We start from the raw sequence: 22276 nt of genomic DNA, 5'->3' as shown, positions 1-22276 counted from the left end.
AGCTCGCGTGGCGCTGCCACTCCGGCCCACGGCCCGCCTTTTCCACCTCCGGCTCCCGCGCTTTGAAGTTGGCAGGGCAGGTCCACGCGGCCGACGTTATCACTCCCTCTAACCGGTCTTGGCAGGCAATCTAATTCCTCCTGAAAAGGTCAGCGCCATTTTAACTGCCTTTCAATCACATTAAGCAGGCTGCCGCTGCTCGTGCTCGGAGCCCGGGCCCGTGGCCCTCCTCCTCCTCCTCCTCGCGCGGGCCGATCGATGATGGCCTGACGCCGGCCCCCGGCCGCCGGGCCACCTCCGTGGGCAGACGGGTCTCCCTTGGGGGACGGCCGGAGCATCAGAGCAGAAGTGGCCCTGGCCCGTGGCTACCTAAGCTACTCAGCCCCATCCGCTCGGCCTGAGGGGAAGAAAGGGCAGACGGGTCTTCGGACCGGGGTGGGGATGTGGGCCGGGCCATCCTGGAGAGGGTGAGCTTCGGGCTGCCCGGCTGGGTGCCCGCCCCATACCCTCCGGCCAATGCCCTACTCCTACGCTCCACAAGACGCTGTTTTAAGTCCGCTCGCCTTGTGGCTGAACTAAGCCGTTTAAGAGATGAAAGCGGCTTCTTTCAGGGTGAGGCTGATGCGATTCTTTTCAGCTAAAGGAACGGACCCCCCCCCCTCCCTACCTCTGTGCCTCCCGTCCCTTTTCAAGCGACGCGCACACAGACACCAGATCGTCTCAAAGGAAGCCAGCCTGCCTTTGAACATCCCACAGAAACCGTTAACGGGGGTAAACCTGGTGGGGGAAAACACTCACGGGGAACGCACGCATCCCTTCAGGAACACGGGTCTGCACGCACGCGTGCGTGAAGAACGCGCACAAAATGGGGCTACGTTCGTACCGTTTACGCGCCACTGAGGGAGAGTGAGCTGGGGCTTTAGCCCTGCTCTCGGATTCAGTGGGGATTTGCTGCTGCATGACGGGCACAGATCGGCTCCGGTGACGCAAGCGGTCAGCACCGAGGTGTCCGACGGGCAGCCGCGGCCCCGGTTAAACCAACGATCGGGGCTGGGATGACCAGGGTTCGCGTTCCGATTCAGCCCCCTGAAGCGAGTCGCCCCTTGTGGGTTCCCCCCATCCGGGACGGCTCAGGTGGGGTTGAGTGTCCCTGTCCTGTCGGTCATTTGTATTTATTGAGCCGTTACCGTGTGTGGAGCACTGTATTAAGTGATCGGGAGAGCACAATGCAACAAGGTTGGTAGCCACGTTCCCTGCCCGCACGGAGCTTAGTCTTAGTGTCCCATCCAGATTTCCGGCCTCAACCTCGGGGGCAGGAAACAAGGAAGGGGAGAAGGATGGAGCCGAGCTTGCATCTCCTCTCCGTATTTCAGACCCAGACTGTGAAGGGGGAGCAGAACTAGAATAGGTGTGTCTGGGGCAAAGAGTTAAGGGGAGCATGGCCGAGGGCAAAAAGACAGGGGCTAGGACTCTGGACGCCAGGGTTCTCAGCCAGCTGGGCCACTGGCCTGCTGTGACCTGGGGCGAATCACTTCTCCCTTCTGGGCTCTGGTTTCCTCGCCCTACAACGGGGGTACGATTCCTGTTCTTTCTCCTGTTTCTACCGCGCGTGGGGCGTCCGATCCGATCGTCTTGCATCCGCCACAGTGCTTAGCACTGGAGAAGCACTTAACGATAAGCCAGTAGTGACGGTAGCCCGGAGGCAGGGGCTGCTCCCACAGTGCCCGCTACTCAGACACTGCGCCTCTGTCCGCCCTGGGGCATCCCAAGAACTGAGCCTCGTCTGATGACTCCGGGAGAGCACCTCCTGCCAGAGGGCTACCCCAAGATGGGCGCATAGGGAATCGGTGCCCCAAGGCTGCCCTGGGGTAAATCAAGGGCAGAAGTCAAACGGTTGGCTCGACGAATGCCGCCCCAGATGTGGAGGCAGGAGGCTAGGGCCCCCAGGCCGGGCCGCTAATCATCTTGGCAGGCAACCAGTGGGTGGAAGGGGCCGCCACCGCCTGTTCCCCACAGCAGGGATGGAGCCGGAGGCCCTGGTCCACCCTGTCGCTCTCGGGAGGAAGCAGGGGTTGAGGAGGCCCCTCTCCTCCTGCCATGGCTCAGACCCCCCATCCACCTGTTGGCAGGAGGGGCTTCCCCAGGGTCCGCAAGCCCCGGAAGACTCCAGACACGACCCTCCCACCCCCACTCCCCCGCAGATACACACACAGAGCAAAACCTCCCGATGCAAACCGAAAGACCGGGTGCTAATGATGCCATCTGCCAACGGCAGAGCTTGCGATGGGGGTCAGATGAGGTCCTAACTCACTCTTCCGTCCCTGACGTGGGGAGCGTGGAGGACGGGGAAGGGGAGGGAGAAGGAGAAACTGTGTTTGTCCTGGAGCTCTGGGGCGCCCGCCCCCCACACCGATGGATGGTACGAGGGGCTCAACGGCCAGCACCCCCAGCCCTCATACCTCGAAAGCCGCCCTCCAGGAGGGTGGAGGCCCGCACCCTCTTCTGTCCGCACCACTCGTACTCCTCAAAGCGCGGCCCGTTCTCGCCCTCGACGTCCACCGAGTCGTCCTCCGTCAGGCAGGGGCCTTCCCTCTGTGGGCACCAAAGCGGGACGGAGGGGGTCACGCCCGCCCCGGGGGCTGTGCCCCTCCACTCCTCGCTTCCGGAACCGAGCTCCCCCGCCTCCGCCCCAACGCTCCGGTCTGGCCCTGGGGGCTGAGGGGCAAGGAAGGACGGGAGGGGGACGCAGAGGCTGAAAAAGGCGAGAGAGGCAGGCAGGAGCGGTCCGCCCACCCGCCGCCCCCCCACGGAGCGGGGCCGGCCGGGCCTCCGCGGCAGGCTGAGGTTGAGCGCAGAACAGAGGGGAGTGAGAGAGTCGGGGCGGGGGGCGGCTGGCGCTGGCCTCTACCTTGCTCAGACACTGCTCCACATGCCTACTCATCTCCTCCTCCGATCCTGCCAGGGGCCGGCTGCACAGGGGACATACCTGCCCTTCGTCCTGCTTCCGACGCTTCATCTTCCCGATCCGAGCTGCACGGAGAGAGCGACAGACCCCGGCACGCGGGGCGCCCGGGGTCACCGCCGGCCCCACCCGGGTCGGGGGGAAGCGGCCTGCAGGGGTGGGAGGGGCCCGGGGCAGGGAGGGAGTCCAAGGGCGGTAAAAGCAACCCCCTGGGGTGCTACGACAGGAGCAGGAGTGGGGGTCGACGCCCCACCGGGGCAGGGGGAGCCTGGATGGAAGACCCCCGGGTTCCCACCGCACGACTCGCACCCACGCCCGTCCCCGGGAGGCCGCCCACCCCGCCTCCTCCCCAAACCCATTCTCTTCGCTTATTATCGAAACCTTCTGCCAGGAGGTGAGGAGAGCAGTAATTTTTACGAGCATTAATAATTGCTATTAGGCTGTCAGAGGGCTCTCCGCTGCCGTTGCGGCTTTAATTTTAACCGATGGGCTGGATTACCTTTCCCCCCGGACAGCCGGGGTTGAGGGGGTCTTAACCCTCTGGCTCCGGGCTTTGCGGCTCATCCTAGCGGAAAGAGCTCAGGGCCGGGTGCCGGGAGACCCGGGTTCTAATCCCGGCTCCGCCACTCGCCCGCTGTGGGACCTCGGGCGAGTCTGTACCTCGCTTTCCTCGTCTGTAAAACGGGGATTCGACCCCGGGTCCGATCTGGTCATCCTGCGTGCACCGCGGGGAGGGAGTCCGAGGACGGTCAGTGCTTGGCATATAGTGAGTGCCCAACTAATACCACAACCGTTACAGTTGGGGACGTTCTCGCTCCTTTGCCCGAGGCTACGGTGGAGGGAGGAGTCTGGGAGCCCTGGGGCCGAATGGGGTCCCCAGCACATAAGACCAAAGTCCGGGAGCGTCCGGTAGCCGCCCGCCCAGTGCCCACGACTTCCTGGACTGAAAGGAAACCTCAGGCTTGGGATTTTGAGTTCCGCTTCAATGTCTGCCCTCCCTCCCTCCCTCCGGAACGTGTCTCACACACTGGCACCTAAAACTCCCTCCTCCTCGTCTCTCTAGACCATAAGCTTGTTGTGGGCAGAGGACTTGTTGGTTATATCGTTGCCCTGTCCTCCCCCAATTACTTAATACGGCGCTCCACACACACTAAGCGCTCAATAAATACGTTTGACTGACCGATTCCTCCTCCTCTCCCTCTCTTGGGAGACCAGGAGCCCCACGTGGGACGGGGACTGGTCCGGCCTGACAATTATCTATCAACCCCAGTGTTCAGCACAGTGCTTGGCGCGTTGTAAGGACTTACAAGTGCCACAACAAATGAGGCACGACCTAGTGGGAAGAGTCTGGGCCTGAGTGAGTATTGGGGTTCTAATCCCATCTCCGCCACTTTGAGTGCTGGGTGACCCTGGGCAACTCACTTCACTTCTCTGGGCCTTAATTTTCCACTCTGGAAAATGGGGCTTCAATCCCTGTTCTCCCTCCCTCATGGACTGGGAGCCCTGGGGGAGACAGGGACAGGTCTTACCTAATTACTGTCTCTTCGCTCAGCGTGTCCTAAGTGCTTAAAAAACACTACAACGAATGCAGCATGCAGTGGAAAGAGCCCGCATCTGAGAGTCAGAAGACCTGGGTTCTAATCCAGCCTCCGCCACTTGCCTGCTGTGCGACTTCAGGCCAGTCACTTAACTTCTCTGTGCCTCAGTTTCCAAAAATTTTAAAGGGGGATTCAACACCTGGCCGCTCTCCTACTTGAATCCCATAAGGGACAGGGACTGTGTCCAACCCGATTATCTTGCATCCTTCCCAGCGCTTGGTATATACTGAGCGCTTAACAAACACCCCAGTTTTTATTTATTAATAAAGCTTCTATCCCAAGCTCTTCTGACCCTTCAAGTGCCTTTCCAAAACACAAAGGGAAGCAGCCTCTCACAGCAAACCCAAAGAGGGAGAGCACCTGTCCTTGAAAACTCTAAACTCGTTGCGGACAGGGAACGTTTCTACCAACTCTGCTATACTATACTCTCCCAAGCGCGTAGTAGTGTTCCCCACATAGTAAGTGCTCAATAAATACGACTGATTGATTTGATTTAAATCCCCAAAGGGCTGAGGTGCTGGAGTAAGGGCCCAAACACCCCCACCTAAAACTTTCCCAACGGTGTTTGGGGGTTTGAATTTCAGTTTAGTACATTTCCCTCCCACCGGAAATTTTTCGGCGTTTTATTATTCCACTCTAAGCAGGTGAAAATGGGTTTGATAAGTAAAAGAGGCCGGAGGGGGGGAAAGGATTTTCTGGATAAATCTACCCCTACTGACAGGACAAGGAGCCCCAAAGCGTCCCACTTCACAGGGGATCGGTGCCGGGGAGAGGGGAGCCCAGAAGGAGACTTTAGTCCTGAAACAGGTGGTGGGATGCTTTTATTACGGAATGTTTCCTGAGTAATGGATGAAAATTGGAAAAAAAAATCCCATTTTTTTTTTAGTTAGTTCTTTGGGTAAAACCCAAACTGAAGCTTAGTTCTTTGGGTAAAACCCAAGAATTTGGAGGTTAAAAACCAGGTTTAAGCTCATTTTACTACACCTCATGAAGAGGGGAGAGAAAAACCCTACAATGGTGATTCTGATGGCCCCCAGAAGCAGTGTGAGTTTGCTAAATTTGGGGGATTTTACAACCTCGCCAACTGAATTGTGTTTCCAGGAGCAGCGGCAGAAACACACTTAACCCACATCAGAGGCAGGGGGCACAACCTACACTTCGCAACTACCCCCTCAAATCAGTGGTATCTACTGAGCACTTACTGTACTGTTTGGGAAAGTACAAGTTGGTAGACACAATCCCTGCCCGCAAGGAGCTTACAGTCTATCTCCGATAGACTGACTGATAACCCTTCTCCCGCTTCCTGGCTCTAGGACACCTGCTTGGGGAGGGGAGGAAGGGAGTGAAGAGAACGCCGCTACCTTGTCCCAAATAAGCGGCCCACAGCTGAATAATAATAACGATGGTATTTGTTAAGCGCTTACTATGTGCCAAGCACTGTTCTAAGTGCTGGGGTAGATACGGGGTAACCAGGTTGTCCCGCACAGGGCTCAGTCTTCATCCCCATTTTACAGATGGGGTACCTGAGACACAGAGAAGTGACTTGTCCAAAGTTACAGAGCTGATAAGTGACGGAACCGGGATTAGAACCCATGACTTGACTCCCAACCCCGTGCTCTTTCCACTGAGCCACGTTGCTTCTCTATAGTAGGATGGTGGTGGTAGTTTGTATTTTCAAAGAGGTGTTTCGGCAGTCAAGGAGCTTTGTACTTGCCAAAGCGCTTAGTACAGTGCTCTGCACACAGTAGGAGCTCAACAAGTACGATTGACTGTACCCAGACGACTGGTACCTAGATTCTCCAAACACTTTACAGGCCCTGACAAATCCAAGTATAAAGAGAGATCATCTCTCTGTGTTGAGAGAGGGATTAGTGCTGACTGGATCCCTACTGCGGCTCATTGGAAAGAGCCTGGGCTTTGGAGTCAGAGGTCATGGGTTCAAATCCTGGCCCCACCACTTATCAGCTGTGTGACTTTGGGCAAGTCACTTCACTTCTCTGGGCCTCCGTTACCTCATCTGTAAAATGGGGCTGAAGACTGTGAGCCCCCTGTGGGACAATCTGATCACCTTGATAACCTCCCCAGCGCTTAGAACAGTGCTTTGCACATAGTAAGCGCTTAATAAATGCTATCATTATTATTATTACAGAGTGGAAAGTGCACGGGCTTGGGAGTCAGAGGTCATGGGTTCTAATCCTGGCTCCGCCACTGTCAGCTGTGCGACTCTGGGCAAGTCACAACTTCTCTGTGCCTCAGCTGCCTCACCTGTAAAAATGGGGATTAAGACTGTGAGCCCCATGTGGGACAACCTGATGACCTCGTATCTCCCCCAGCGCTTAGAACAGTGCTTGGCACATAGTAAGCGCTTAAATACCGTTATTACTATTGTTATTGTGTACAGAGCACAGAGCCCGAGGTCAAGAGACCTGGATTCTAATTACGCCCCTGCCATCTGAAGCAGCGTGGCTCAGTGGAAAGAGCCCAGGCTTGGGAGTCGGAGGTCATGGGTTCTAACCCCGCCTCTGCCGCTTGTCAGCTGTGTGTCTCTGGGCAAGTCACTTCACTTCTCTGTGCCTCAGTTCCCTCATCTGTCAAAATGGGGATGAAGACTGTAAACCCCCACGGGGGACAACCTGATGACCTCGTATCTCCCCCACCAGTTAGAACAGTGCTTCTGGACTGTGAGCCCGTTGTTGGGTAGGGACCGATTTGTACTTCCCAAGCGCTTAGTACAGTGCTCTGCACACAGTAAGCACTCAATAAATACGACAATGAATGCCTGGCAAATAGTAAGTGCTTAACAAATACCATTGTTATTGTGCACAGTCTGAAGTCAAAAGACTTGGATTCTAACTATGCTCCTGCCACCTGTCTGCTGCATATCCGTGGGCAAGTCGCCTCGGTGCCTCAGTTTCCTCCCCTGCCAAACGGGAATTAATTTCCCCCTTCCTCCTTCCCGCTGGGCCTGTGAATCCCATGCGGGGCCGGACCCGTGTCGGATGCAGATGCTTTGTATCTCCCCCAGTGCTTAGAACAGTGCTTGGCACATAGTAAGCGCTTAGCAAATACCATCGTTATTTTGTTTTGTTGTCTGTCTCCCCCTTCTTGAGAAGCAGCGTGGCTCAGTGTCTCTATATGTTGCCAACTTGTACTTCCCAAGCGTTTAGTACAGTGCTCTGCACACAGTAAGCGCTCAACAAATACGATTGATTGATTAGTGGAAAAAGCCCGGGCTTGGGGGGTCAGAGGTCATGGGTTCTAATCCCAGCTCCGCTACTTATCAGCTGTGTGACTTTGGGCAAGTCACTTCGCTTCTCTGGGCCTCAGTTTCCTCATCTGTAAAATGGAGATTAAGGCTGTGAGCCCCCCGTGGGACAACCTGATCACCCTGTAACCTCCCCAGCGGTTAGAACAGGGCTTTGCCCATAGTAAGCGCTTAATAAATGTCATTATTATTACTATTATGAAGTGACTTGCCCCAAAGTCAGCCAGCTGACAATTGGCGGAGCCGGGGTTTGAACTCTCCCAAGCGCTCAGTACCCAGTAGGCGCTCAATAAGTACGAATGAATGAATGATTCTGTCTGCCACCCATGCCCAGTTATGGTGGGGGTTACTCACCATTCAGCCGGGTCTGCCTGTTGGCTCGCACTCTCAGGAAGGTCTGCGAGGGCATCCCGGCCGGGCGGGGGGCAAAGAGGGAGGGCACAAGCAGAGACACGGTGTGAGTGGCGGGCCCGCCCACCCCCGGGGCCGGATGGCATCGGATGGCAACGGATGGCGGCGGATGGCATCGGATGGAGCGGCCCGCTCCCGGATGGGCCCAGCTCGGGCCCGCCCCTCTCCGACTCCCCCCGCGGGCCGTATGGCATCGGATGGCATAGGATGGCGGCGGATGGCATCGGATGCAGCGGCCCGCTCCCCGATGGGCCCAGCTCGGGCCCGCCCCTCCCCGGCTCCCCCCCCGGAGCCGGATGGCATCGGATGGCATCGGATGGAGCGGCCCGCTCCCGACTGGGAGCAGCGCGGGCCCGCCCCTCCCCGGCTCCCCCCCGGGGCCGGACGGCATCGGATGGCGCGGCTCGCCCCTCCCCGGGGCCGGATGGCATCGGATGGCATAGGATGGCGGCGGATGGCATCGGATGGAGCGGCCCGCTCCCGGATGGGCCCAGCTCGGGCCCGCCCCTCCCCGGCTCCCCCCAGGGGCCGGATGGCATCGGATGGCGCGGCCCGCTCCCGGATGGGCCCAGCTCGGGGCCGGGCGGCATCGGATGGCGGTGGATGGCATCGGATGGGCCCAGCTCGGGCCTGCCCCCCTCCACCCCGCCCCCCCCGTCAACAAACCTACTTCCTCTCTGCCACCCCCGCTCCGCCGGCCGCCCCGGTCCCTCTGCATCGCCGCCGGGGGTCCCGGGGCTCCGCCGCCAAGCCTCCCGGGGCCACCCTGCCCGCCGGCGGCGCCGATGCGGGCGGATTCCCCCCGGCTGCCCGGCGGCGGCGGCCCTTCAGCTCCCAGGGGCGGAGGAGGCGGTGGCGGCGGCGGCCATGTTGGCCCTGGTCACGTGACCCGCCGGCGGCTGCGCGCGCGGGGTGAAAGTTCGCGCGGGGTTACCATGGCAACCGGGAGGGCGGGAACCGTTGACGCCCACAGGCGCCTCGGCCTTCCCCTTCATTCATTCATTCATAATAACAATAATAATAATAATGATGGCATTTATTCAGCGCTTACTATGTGCAAAGCACTGTTCTAAGCGCTGGGGAGGTTACAAGGTGATCAGGTTGTCCCACGTGGGGCTCACAATCTTCATCCCTATTTTACAGATGAGGTCACTGAGGCGCAGAGAAGTTCAGTGACTTGCCCAAAGTCACACAGCTGACAAGTGGCGGGGCCGGGATTTGAACCCATGACCTCTGACTCCAAAGCCCGTGCTCTTTCCACTCAGCCATGCTGCTTCTCCAACAATAATAATGTTGGTATTTGTTAAGCGCTTACTATGTGCCAAGCACTGTTCTAAGCGCTGGGGGGGATACAAGGAAATCAGGTTGTCCCAAGGGGGGCTCACATTCTTAATCCCCATTTTACAGATGAGGTAACTGAGGCCCAGAGAAGTGAAGTGACTTGCCCAAGGTCACACAGCTGACAACCTTTGAACCCATGACCTTTGACTCCCAAGCCTGGGCTCTTTCCATTAAGCCACGCGGCTTCTCATTCATTCATTCATTCATTCATAATAATTAATAATAATATTGGTATTTGTTAAGTGCTTACTATGTGCCAAGCACTGTTCTAAACACTGGGGGAGATACAAGGAAATCAGGTTGTCCCATATGGGGCTCACAGTCTTCATCCTCATCCCCAGATGAGGGAACTGAGGCCCACAGACGTGAAGTGACTTGCCCAAGGTCACACAGCTGACAAGCGGCGGAATCGGGATTAGAACCCATGACCTCTGACTCCCAAGCCTGGGCTCTTTCCATTAAGCCACGCTGCTTCTCATTAATTCATTCATTCAATCGTACTTATTGAGCGCTTACTGTGTCCAGAGCACTGTACTAGCACTTGGGAAGTACAAGTCAGAAACATATCGTGACAGTCCCTACCAACCATCCATCCATAATAATAATGGCATATATTAATAATAATAATAATAAAATAATAGTTTTTGTTAAGTGCTTCCTATGTGCCAAGCACTATTCTAAGCGCTAGGGTAGATACAAGGAAATCAGGTTGTCCCATGTGGGGCTCACAGTCTTCACCCCCATTTTACAGATGAGGGAACTGAGGCCCAGAGAAGTGAAGTGACTTGCCCAAAGTCACACAGCTGATGTGGCAGATCTCTGTAAACCCGGGCTCTTTCCACTACGCTTACTATGTGCCAAGCACTGTTCTAAGTGCTGGGGAAGTTACAAGGTGATCAGGTTGTCCCACGGGGGGCTCACAGTCTTAATCTTGTAACCTCCCCAGTGCTTAGAACAGTGCTTGGCACATAGTAAGCTCTTAATAAATGCCATCATTATTATTATTAGTCCCCATTTTACAGATGAGGGAACTGAGGCACAGAGAAGTTAAGTAATAATGATGGTATTTGTTAAGCGCTTACTATGTGCCAAGCACTGTTCTAAGAGCTGGGGAGCTTACAAGGTGATCAGGTTGTCCCGGGGGGGGGGCTCACAGTCTTAATCCCCATTCTACAGATGAGGTCACTGAGGCCCAGAAAAGTGAAGTGACTTGCCCAAAGTCACCCAGCTGGTAGGTGACAGAGCCGGAATTAGAACCCATGACCTCTGACTCCTAAACCTGGGCTCTTTCCACTAAGCCAAATTAATTAATTAATTCATTCAATCATATCTATTGCTGCTTGAGAAGCAGCGTGGCTTAGGGGAAAGAGCCCAGGCTTGGGAGTCAGAGGTCGTGGGTTCTAATTCTGGCTCCGCCACTTGTCTACTGTGTGACTTTGGGCAAGTCACTTCGCTTCTCTGGGCCTCAGTTACCTCGTCCGTAAAATGGGGATTAAGACTGTGAGCCCCCAAGCTGATTACCTCGTATCTACCCCAGTGTTTAGAACAGCGCTTGGCACATAGTAAGCGCTTAATAAATACCATTATTATTATTATTACTATTACAATTCGGCAACAAAGAGAGAGAATCCCTGCCCACATTGGGCTCACGGTCTAGAATGGGTTTCCCTCAGGGCCAACATTGGGGGTGGAAAGGGTCCCCCCCTGAACCCACTAATGGACGTCCTACCATCCCCAGGGGGGCTGTCTCTCTCATCCTCTCACCTCCCTCAACTCCTTCCTCTTCCCTCCACCTGGCATCTTTAAAAATAACAATTATGGTATTGTTAAGTGCTTACTATGTGCCAAGCACTGTTCTAAGCGCTGGGGTAGACAACGAGGTAATTAGGTTGTCCCACGTGGGGGCTCACAGTCTTAATCCCCGCTTCACAGACGAGGTAACTGAGGCAAAGAGAAGTTAAGTGGCTTGCCCAAGGTCACACAACAGACAAATGGTAGAGCCTGGATTAGAACCCATGTCCTCTGACTCCCAAGTCCATGCTTTCTAATACTAATAATTACGGTATTTGGTAAGCACGTACTATGTGCCAAGCACTGTTCTAAGTACTGGAGTACTTATGTTGCCAACTTGTACAGTGCTCTGCACACAGTAAGCGCTCAATAAATACGATTGAATGGATGAATGAATGAATGAATTTTGTTCTCTGTCTCCCCCTTTTAGACTGTGAGCCCACTGTTGGGTAGGGACCGTCTCTATATGTTGCCAACTGGTACTTCCCAAGCACTTACTACAGTGTTCTGCACACAGTAAGCACTCAATAAATACGATTGACTGATTGATTGAATGAAGAGTAGATACAAGGCAATCCACACGGGGCTCAAAGTTTTAATGCCCATTTTACAGATGAGGTAACTGAGGCACGGAGCTGTGATTTGCCCAAAGTCTCCATCCACTAAGCCACACTGCTTCTCTAACCTTTCTAGCCCCCTCCTCCCTCAGCCCTGTCCACCCTGGGCTCCAAACCACTCCGCTCTGCTCCCTCTTCTTCGCCCCAGCCCCCTTTCTCATTCTCGGATGCACCCACCCCGCCACTTGTTCGTTCAGTCGTATAGAGCACTGTACTAAGCGCTTGGGAAGTACAGGTTGGCAACATATAGAGACGGTCCCTACCCAACAGTGGGCTCACAGTCTAAGTGACTTGCCCAGGGTCACCCAGCAGGCAAGGGGCAGAGCCGGGAGTTGAACCCAGGTCTTTCTGATTCCCAGGCCCGTGCTCTAGCCACTGGGCCACACTGCTTGATCCCCTCTAAGTGGAACAACCCCCTATGGAAGTCTTTTTCTGCCCTGGAATTCCGTACTGTGAGCAACACAGAGGAGCAGCGTGGTTCAGTGGAAAGAGCATGGGCTTTGAAGTCAGAGGTCATGGGTTCGAATCCTGACTCCCCCACATGTCTGCTGTGTGACCTTGGGCAAGTCACTTAACTTCTCTGAGCCTGTTACCTCATCTGTAAAATGGGGATTAAGACTGTGAGCCCCACGTGGGACAACCTGATCACCTCGTAACCTCCCCAGCGCTTAGAACAGTGCTCTGCGCATAGTAAGTGCTTAACAAATGCCATTATTAATTAATTAATTAACACACTGCTAGCCCTATTAATAAAGGCCACAACCAGCGAAGGCCGCCCTGTAGAAAGAGTACCGGGGTGTCAGGAGATCTGGGTTCCCATCCCAGCCCTGCCACTTACCTACTTCCCCATCTATAAAACGAGCAGCTGACCCTACGGGTGAGGACTCATCATCATCATCAATCGTATTTATTGAGCGCTTACTGTGTGCAGAGCACTGTACTAAGCGCTTGGGAAGGACAAGTTGGCAAGGACTGTATCTGATCTGATTAATCGCAGCTGTCTCAGCACTTAGCACAGTGCATGCTTAATATTACCTATTTTGACGCTATTGATGCCTGTCTACTTCTGTTCTGTTGTCTGTCCACCCCACTTCCAGACTGTGAGCCCGTCGTCGGGTAGGGATTGTCTCTATCTGTTGCCGCGTTGTACTTTCCAAGCGCTTAGTACAGTGCTCTGCACACAGTAAGCGCTCAATAAATGTGATTGAAGGACTGAATGAAGTACCAATTAGTATTGTATGAGCCCTCTGGCTGCCTCTTGCTGTAATTCATTCATTCAGTCATTCAGTCATATTTCTTGAGTGCTTACTGTGCACTGAACTAAGCTCTTGGGAAGTACAAGTTGGCAACATATAGAGACGGTCCCTATCCAACAGCGATAATAATAATGACGGTATTTGCTAAGCACTTACTTGGGTATCGGATCTTTATCTCGGAGAGGGCTTGGGTGCTTTGACTAATCTGCGCCCTTCAGAAAACACAAAAATCAAGCCGGAAGGACCGCAAGGGGTCATCTAGTCCAGTCCCCCGCCCTCACATATGTCTTCGAATCAGCATCAGAAACTGGGGGAACCAGAAACCTCCGCGCGGGGGTCCGGGGGGGTTTGGACTGTGAAGTCTGCGGTGACCTTGGGGATCTGCCCCGAGACCCCTCCCCTCCTGTGGGGTTCCCCATATCTCCCTCCTCTCCCGGGGCAGGAGGAAGGAGGAAGCAGCTCCTCAGGGATGAATTTGGAATGCCCCCCTAAGTCTTTTCTTGTCCCTATCGTCTTGAACCTTCCTTGTGTCCGAACCGGGCCATGCTGACATAAAAGGGTCAAACCACTGTGGGAGTGAAGGCTGGGGGGAGTGTAGTGGGGGGTTACGTCCAGATTCTTGCGGGTCCCATCCCGTGGACACATCCTACTTCCACTCCGGCTTTTCACCATCTTAGTGGCCTAGTGGATACAGCCCGGGCCTTGGCGTCAGGAGGACCTGGATTCTCATTCCAGCTCTGCCACTTGCTTGCTGTGTGACCCTGGGAGAGTTATTTCACTTTCTCCGTGCCTCAGTTCCCTCATCTGGAAAACGGGGACGAAGACCGTGAGTCCTATGTGGGACAGGGACTGGGCCCGATCTGATTACTTTGTATCGACCCCAGCGCTTCTCATTCCCTTCCATTTCAGGTAGTCCTGGCCACCTAGACCCCCCCCCACCAACTTTTAGACTGTGAGCCCACTGGTGGGTAGGGACTGTCTCTATATGTTGCCAACTTGTACTTCCCAAGCGCTTAGTACAGTGCTCTGCACACAGTAAGCGCTCAATAAATATGATTGATTGATTGATTGATTAGACCTAGACAGATGGGAATCGAATCCCCATTTTACAGGCGAAGACTAGCGGCCCATCTTCCAGTGTCAGTGCTGATTCTTCAGAGTTCTGGGAAGGAATCAACTGCTTCCGGGCCAAACTGGCCCAGGGCCTGGAGGGTAGGAGCTAAGGAGCAGGCCTAATGGTTAGAGACCAGGCCTGGGAATCAGAAGGACCCGGGTTCTAGTCCCGGCTCCACCACTTGTCTGCCGGGTGACCTCAGACAATCGCTTCACTTCTCTGTGCCTCAGTTCCCTCATCTGAAAAATGGGGATTAGGACCGAGAGACCCATGTGGGACAGGGATTGTGTCCAGCCTGATTACCTTGTATCTACCCCAGGCTTAAAACAGTGCCTGGCACATAGTAAATGCTTAACAAATACCACACCCCGTCCAAAAAAAAAAAGTGGGGATGACTGCCACCAGAGAGAGTTAGGTGGGGCAAGATGGGCTCGCTTCCTCTCCTTCCAGTACCGAACTAGAATAAAAGCGCTCAATAAATACGATTGAATGAATGAATGAATGAATAATAGGCCTGGGGACAAACAGCTTCTCCTTCTGGATACAGTAAGAACCAGTGAGTGATCTTTGACTTGACACCTGTCCATATGTGTTGTTTTGTTGTCTGTCTCCCCCTTCTAGACTGTGAGCCCACTATTGGGTAGGGACCGTCTCTATATGTTGCCGACTTGTACTTCCCAAGCGCATAGTACAGTGCTCTGCACACAGTAAGCGCTCAATAAATATGATTGAATGAATCTTTCCCAGGAGGGAGATGCGACAGCCATCCCGCTGTCCTGAACTCTCAGCCGCTCGCCTTTCCAGACCCTTTTGGAAAAGGGACAGGAGGACACGCTCCTCTCGGAATTCCCTCCAGCACAGAGGGACACTCGTGGGTACACACATGTGTGTGTGACACACAACTTCCCGAGAACCTGCTGTTGGCGGACCGCACGGGTCGCAGACACTCTGAGCAGTGCGTCGGGGAGGGAGAGAGTAGGGGGCAGCTCGGGTCGGCCTCCCCATCCCCAGCCCTTCCGACCCCCAATCCGGAAACCTCCCCCCTCAGGGCCGCACCTGATATCTGTCCGAATGCTGGAGGTCATCGGAGGAGTGGGGCGACGCCGTCGGGGAATCTCCTTCCCGTTTGATGGAGGCTGACAACAACATAGACTGCAAAAAGAGAGGGGCAGGGGGTGAGAGGGGGTGGGGAGACTCTCGCACCCCAGGACCACTTGGGGAGAGACCCGGGCCCGGAGAGGGAGCCCTGAGGGAGGGGTCGCCAGGCGAGGGGCGGACCTGACCTTCGACCTCGAGGGGCCAGGCCGCACTCAAACCCGCCGTCTGTACCGCGGCGGCCCACCCGCCTTCGGTCCCCACCGGTGGCCCCCAATCCCCTTCCGCCTCTACCGCTCCCGGCTTAAATGCATCCTGTTCTTCACCTTGTACGACAGAAAGAAAAAAACCGCCCCGCCCCACCCCCTCTCCCCATCATTTACCCCAGTTTAGGCAACAGCCCTCTGCCCTCGCTCTCCCGGGCCAAGAACGGCCCTAATCCAATATTATTATGTGAAAAATGGCTGGCGGAGCTATGAGGACAGTAAATTAAACGTTATGTATTAGTTTTTAGCGTGCGGGCCGGGAAGGGAAGCCGGGCCCATTTATTCCAGAGCCACGGCGATGACCTCTAGAAAAACGCGGGGCTAAACTAATCCCCAAGATGTCAATCTCGGCGCCTCTTCTACATACGCTTGCAGTTTGGATTAATAAACTGTCTATTTTTAAATTGCGTGGAAGCGCTTCAATTCTAAATACCCAGCCGGCATGTTAAACACCGAGTGGAAGGGCCCCACCTCCGTCGGCTTCTCTGATTTCTCCAGCTCCGGGGCCCGCTTCCTCCTCTGCCCGGCCCCTGCCCGTCTGAGCGGGCAGGACCGGCCTCAGCCTCTAGCTCATGGGGACCGGGGAGAAGGGTCTCCTTCATGCCCAGGGATTGCCCCCCAGCAGGGTGGCCAGCAACTTGGGTTTTATTTTTTTAAATTATTTAATTATTATTAAATCAAATCATTTAAAATAAATTAAATTATTAAATTATTATTTAATCATTATTTTGTTAATGCTGTGCATCTAGCTTTATTTCTATTTATTCTGACGACTCAACACCTGTCCACACGTTTTGTTTTGTTGTCTGTCTCCCCCTTCTAGCCTGTGAGCCCGTTGTTGGGTAGGGACCGTCTCTATATGTCGCCAACTTGTACTTCCCAAGTACAGTGCTCTGCGCACGGTAAGCGCTCAATAAATACGACTGAATGAATGCATGAATTTAATGGTATTTGTTAAGTGCTTACTCTGGGCACTGTACTAAGCGCTGGAGTACATATAAGCTAATCAGAGTTTGGACACAGTCCCCATCCCAGCTGGGGGCTCACAGTCTTAATCCCCATTTTACAGACGAGGGAACGGAGGCCTAGAGAAGTGAAGTGACTTGCCTAAGGTCACACAGCAGACAAGTGGCGGAGCCGGGATTAGAACCCAGGTCCTTCCGACTCCCGGGCCTGGGGTCTTACCCAATAAGCCACGCTGCTAAATAATAGAAATAGTGGTGGTGCACTCCAAGCACTGTGCTAAGTAGTGGGGTAGATTCAAGCAGATGAGACAGAGACCCTGTCCCACGTGGGACTCGAAGTCTACGGGACTTAAAATTCTCAGTTCTTCAGTTGTCTTCTCTGTAAATTGTGGTTTAAATCCCCGTTCTCCTTGCCACTTAGTCTGTGAGCCCCTTGTGTAATCTGATTGTACTTGGCACTTGAGGGGAGGGAGTGCGGAGGCAGGGGAGGGGCTGAGAATCAATCAGTCGGTCAGCGGTACTTACTGAGCACTTCCTGTATGCGGAGCGCTGTGCTAAGCACTTGGGAGAGTACGCTATGACAGAGTCGGCAGTCTCACCCACCCTGTGATTCCACCGAGGCCATTTCCGGCACCGAGGGCCGGATTCTCTTCCCTCCCTCCCCCCGGTTTCCCCGCATGGCATTCCCTGTGAGGCCTCGCTCCACCATCCTGTTTGGCTGAACCGAAGTCCGTAAGCTGTTCCCCTGCCCCGCTTGGCGACTGCTCTGCCCCTCCGTCCTTACCCACGGACCCCTGTTCCCGGAGACCAGTCGGTTCTCCGATGGAGGGGCTGGTCGGGGCCGGGCTTAGTCCTCCCGATTTACAGAGGGAGAAACCGAGGCCCAGGGAAGAGAAAGGCGCCAAGAGCCAGTTGTCTCCAGGGCTCTGCCGTCCCCCTTCCCCTCTCTTAAACCTTGTCAAAATCCTCCCTGGGGGAGGGTGGGGACCCCGTGACTCGCCTGCGTCTTGGATCCCCGCTGCAGTGAGGGCTCACTGATGCACCCTAAGATCCAGGCCGCGACCTCCTTGTGGATCCGCTCCCCATTACTACAGCCGGGAGAAATATCCCATCTCCCTCTCCCCACCGCCACAGGGTCGTCCCAAGAGATTCCGCCTGTGGCTGGGATTTTCCCAGGGAACCTAGGGGAGTGGGGCATCTCATCCCGCCTGGGCCTTTTCTGCTCCCCTCAATCCCAGAGGTGGGGGTGACTGTGGGGCTCTTCCAGCTTTCCCCTGTTGAGCCCGTCCATTAATATCTCTCGGGGCCGGGCCCAGTCTCCCTAACTCCCTCCGGCTCCTCTCCCTCTCCCCAGCTTCCCCGAGGAACCCCACTTCGGCTTTCAAAAGACAGAAGGAGCACCGGCCGCGAGCACCCCGCCTTCCCCTCCCCAAGGCGCCCTCTCTAAATCATCCTTCCCTCTGTTAAGGCTCTCGCTCCAGAGGTTATAAACCCTGAGAGGCTGAGGCTCAGCATTACACCTGGGGCAAGGGAAATAAAAAAGGTCACCGGCGCTTTTTAAACATGGACAAAAAAGCAGTAAAATGTGTTTTGAAAAAAAAAATCTTGGCATTAAATCATGACTTTTTGCCTGGCTCTTCGCCTCATTAAAAGTGGCCTTTTGGAAGGTAAAATTATCATTGTAAGCGATAAGATCTTTAAGAAAATAATTCACGGCTTCTTCACCCTTTAATATGATAGCCGCCACCGGCTAATTTTTTTCTTAATGGCAACGAGGCCATCAATCTTGTCCGAGGCCCCCGTCCGCTCACCGTCCCCCCTGCCCCTCCGCCTCCCGTCGCCCTCCGGCCTGGGCTGTCGCCACAAGAAGGGTCTTCTTCTGAGGCCTTCTTCTGGGGGGTGGGCGGATGGAGGGAGAGGAGGGACCCGCTGAAGGGATGGGGGGGCCCAGGAATAGCAGTCTGCCCTCGTGCCATCCTCTGTGACCAAGTGTGGGCACTGGGGCTGGTTTCCCTGCCATGCCCTGGCCTGGGTGGGGCCGCGGGACTTCGTGGAATGGAATCGGTCAGGCTCGAGACTGGGCCCGGGTGTGAGGACACAAACACACACACGCACACCCCCGACACATCGTGGCTTGTGTGCAAATCCGGCATTTATCTTTCCATATTTGCTTCCAGCAGGCACTAGAATCTGAGTGAAGTGTGGATGCGGGAGGTGACCCTATAAGAGGGAAATGTGCACGTGGTGGGGATAAGGGGTGAGGAGATTTGTGTAGATTTTGTGGGGGCGGGTGAGTGTGGGGAAGATCTGTATGTGGAGGTGTGTGGGTGGGGGGATGCATATTTGGGGGTGTCAGTGTATGATGTGGGTATGCTGGTGATTGGGAAGGTGAGCGTATGTGTGTGTAGTTGTGGGGAGGGGGTGAGGGCTGTGAATGTGTGTATATGTGGGGGTGTGTAGGAGAAAACTGTGTATAGGTGGGGAGGGGGTGAGAGAGCTTTGTGTGCATGTGTCAGGGGGTAAACGTGTGGAGCTTTGTGTATATATGTGAGGGGAATGTGTGCGAGAGCTGTGTGTGTGTGAGAAAACTGTGTATAGGTGGGGAGGGGGTGAGAGAGCTTTGTGTGCGTGTGTCAGGGGGTAAATGCGTGGAGCTTTGTGTATATATGTGAGGGGAATGCGTGAGAGAGCTGTGTGTGTATCTGGTGTGTGTGTGAGAAAACTGTGTATAGGTGGGGAGGGAGTGAGAGAGCTTTTTATGCGTGTGTCGGGGGGGTAAACGTGTGGAGCTTTAGTGTATATATGTGAGGGGAATGTGTGAGAGAGCTGTGTGTCTGGTGTGTGTGTGTGTGTGTGTGTGTGTGAGAAAATTGTGTATAGGTGGGGAGGGGGTGAGAGAACTTCGTGTGCATGTGTGGGGGGTGTAAACGTGTGGAACTTTGTGTATATATGTGAGGGAACGTGTGCGAGAGCTGTGTGTGTATCTGGTGTGTGTGAGAAAACTGTGTATAGGTGGGGAGGGGGTCAGAGAGCTTTGTGTGCGTGGGGGGGTAAATGTGTGGAGCTTTGTGTATATATTTGAGGGGAACGTGTGAGAGAGCTGTGTGTGTATCTGGTGTGGGTGTGCGTACGTGAGAAACCTGTGTGTGAATTTCTGTGGGGAGTGTGAGGGCAGTGAGTATATATGTAGCGGGTAGGTGAGAGAGCTTTGTGTGAGTGTTTGTGGGGATAAGTCTGTGTTTGAGCTGTATACATGTGGAGAGGGGGTGTGTGTGTATATCTGGGCGGAGGGTATGTGTGTGTATACGTGGGGAGTCTGAGAGACTCGTGTGGGGGTGTGTGAGAGCCGGGCGTGTGTCTGTGGGGGGAAGCGTGCGAGGGAGCCGAATCTCCCGGCTGTCACGTTGTGTGCTGTGTGGAGGAGACGATCCCAAATTGCCAATCCACTGGAAACGTCCCCTCCCATCCCTGCTCGGAACCGCCACCCGCGTGCCCACCCGCCCTCCGTGCGGCCGCCCGCAGGGTCAGATGTCAGGGAAGGAAGCGGCCAGCCAGCGCCTCTGACATTCAGTTTCCTTTCAAGGCTGGTCATTTGAGACTATTAAGGGCCGGACTCCGGTTTCTGATCGCCACCGAAAAACACAGCCAGTCTATTTTTCTTAAACAATCCATCAATGCCGCTGTCAGCCGAACAAACCCGCTCGCCCTGTTTTTATATATCTATATGGCCTTTTCTTTATTGCGGCAAAGTGTTTACTGCTTGACGTGTTGGGCTTTAACTCTGCTGTCTAAATAGGTACTTATCACTTAACATGGGGGTGACGGCTTGACATGTTTTCTGTCTCCTGCCCTCCCCTCCCCTGCTGGAAGCAGTCGGAGTGTTGCTAATAGCTGTTATCATTTGGGAACTGTAACCTGAAAGCAATGAATGATACCGGGACTCCCGCCTCCCCCTCCCCGGGCCCCCCACCCCCCCGGCCCCGAGGCCGGTCTCTGGCTGCCATTTTTCATAGATCGAAGAGAGGCTTTGGCCTAGGCCACCTGCTGAGGGATGGGGCCTAGAAACTCCTCTCCCACGGGGTGGTGGGGTGAGCCCACTCCGGGCTTTTAGACCGTGAGCCCACTGTTGGGTAGGGACTGTCTCTATATGTTGCCAACTTGTACTTCCCAAGCTCTTAGTACAGTGCTCTGCACACAGTAAGTGCCCAATAAATACGATTGATTGATTGATTGATTGAGTGGCAGTGCCACTCAAGGGCCTCGGACGGGCGGGCCAAGATGCCCCCTTCCTGAGTCTCAGCCCCCACCTCTGGGAAGCGTGGCAGGGCAGACACCCCCCAGCTGAGGGGCTGGAGGTCCTTAGTTTGCAGGGTGGAGAACAGAGCGGGTAATGAAATCAGTCCGGCGATCGTCGTGTTAACAGCCTCTGGCCCGGGCTTATCCTGCCCTCTCAGCCGCCTCACGGGACGGGGTGCCACCCTCCGGGGCCCTCGGCCTCCCAGCAGCGTGGCTCAGTGGAAAGAGCCCGGGCTTTGGAGTCTGAGGTCATGGGTTCAAACCCCAACTGTCAGCTGTGTGACTTTGGGCAAGTCACTTCACTTCTCTGGGCCTCAGTTCCCTCGTCTGTAAAATGGGGATGAAGACTGTGAGCCCCACGGGGGACAACCTGACCACTTTGCAACCTCCCTGGCGTTTAGCGCAGTGCCTTGCACAAAGTAAGCGCTTAATAAATGACATTATTATTATCTCTTCCTGGGGGGGAGCCCGCAGTCTTGCCCACCACGGGGCCCCTCGCCCAGCCGCCCCAAACACCGGCTGGCGTCCCCGAGCCCCTCGTGCCCACAGGCCCATTGGCTCTGAGCCCCATGAGGAAGGAGAAGTGGTCTAGGAAGACCCGGCCGACATTCGGGCTCGTCTGAGGAACCTGCCAGGAGACCAATCGTCGGCCGCCCCTCCGTCTCCTCACCCCAGATCAGTGGGCTGGGGCTGGGGCGTGGGCCTGTGGACAGACACCCCTCCCCTCAGATGACGGGGGGCTGGGAACTCTGAGATCTGGTCCAGCTCTGACGTGGGTACTGCTGCTCTCTTTAGCTCCATGAAAAACACGGTGTTTGCACACTCCTATAGGTCCACACACACGCGATACTATAATAATAATAATAATGATGGCATTTGCTAAGTGCTTACTATGTGCGAAGCACTGTTCTAAGCGCTGGGGGGATACAGGGTGATCAGGTTGTCCCACGAGGGGCTCACAGTCTTCATCCCCATTTTACTGATGAGGTCACTGAGGCACAGAGAAGTAAGGAAAGAGCCCGGGCTTTGGAGTCAGAGTTCAAGGGTTCGAATCCCGGCTCTGCCACATGTCGGCTGTGTGACCTTGGGCAAGTCACTTAGCTTCTCCGAGCCTCAGTTACCTCATCTGTAAAATGAGGATTAAGACTGTGAGCCCCACGTGGGACAACTTGATCCCATTGTATCCCCCAGTGCTTAGAACAGTGCTTTGCACATAGTAAGCGCTTAACAAATGCCATCATCATTATTATTGTTATTATTATTATTAAGTGACTTGCCCAAAGTCACACAGTGGACAAC

General features: G+C 55.0%; 1 protein-coding gene across 3 annotated transcripts in view; it reads right to left on the bottom strand.

The window, feature by feature from the left end:
* Positions 1–22276, bottom strand: part of RNF220 (ring finger protein 220) — a 208570-nt gene that overhangs the window by 8920 nt on the left and 177374 nt on the right. The window contains exons 5-8 of one of the 3 annotated variants that reach the window (XM_038760201.1): positions 15412–15507; positions 8180–8222; positions 2909–3030; positions 2460–2592 (exon numbers count right to left, since the gene is read on the bottom strand). In XM_038760201.1, coding sequence (XP_038616129.1) covers positions 2460–2592; positions 2909–3030; positions 8180–8222; positions 15412–15507 — 394 coding nt within the window. Of the gene's footprint in view, positions 1–2459; positions 2593–2908; positions 3031–8179; positions 8223–8906; positions 9073–15411; positions 15508–22276 lie in introns of those variants that run through there. The other 2 variants (XM_038760202.1, XM_038760203.1) reach the window with 2 other exon arrangements.

Source organism: Tachyglossus aculeatus, chromosome 18 (genome assembly GCF_015852505.1).
Source record: "Tachyglossus aculeatus isolate mTacAcu1 chromosome 18, mTacAcu1.pri, whole genome shotgun sequence".
NCBI lineage: Eukaryota > Metazoa > Chordata > Mammalia > Monotremata > Tachyglossidae > Tachyglossus > Tachyglossus aculeatus.
This window is presented reverse-complemented; position numbering and strand designations above follow the sequence as displayed.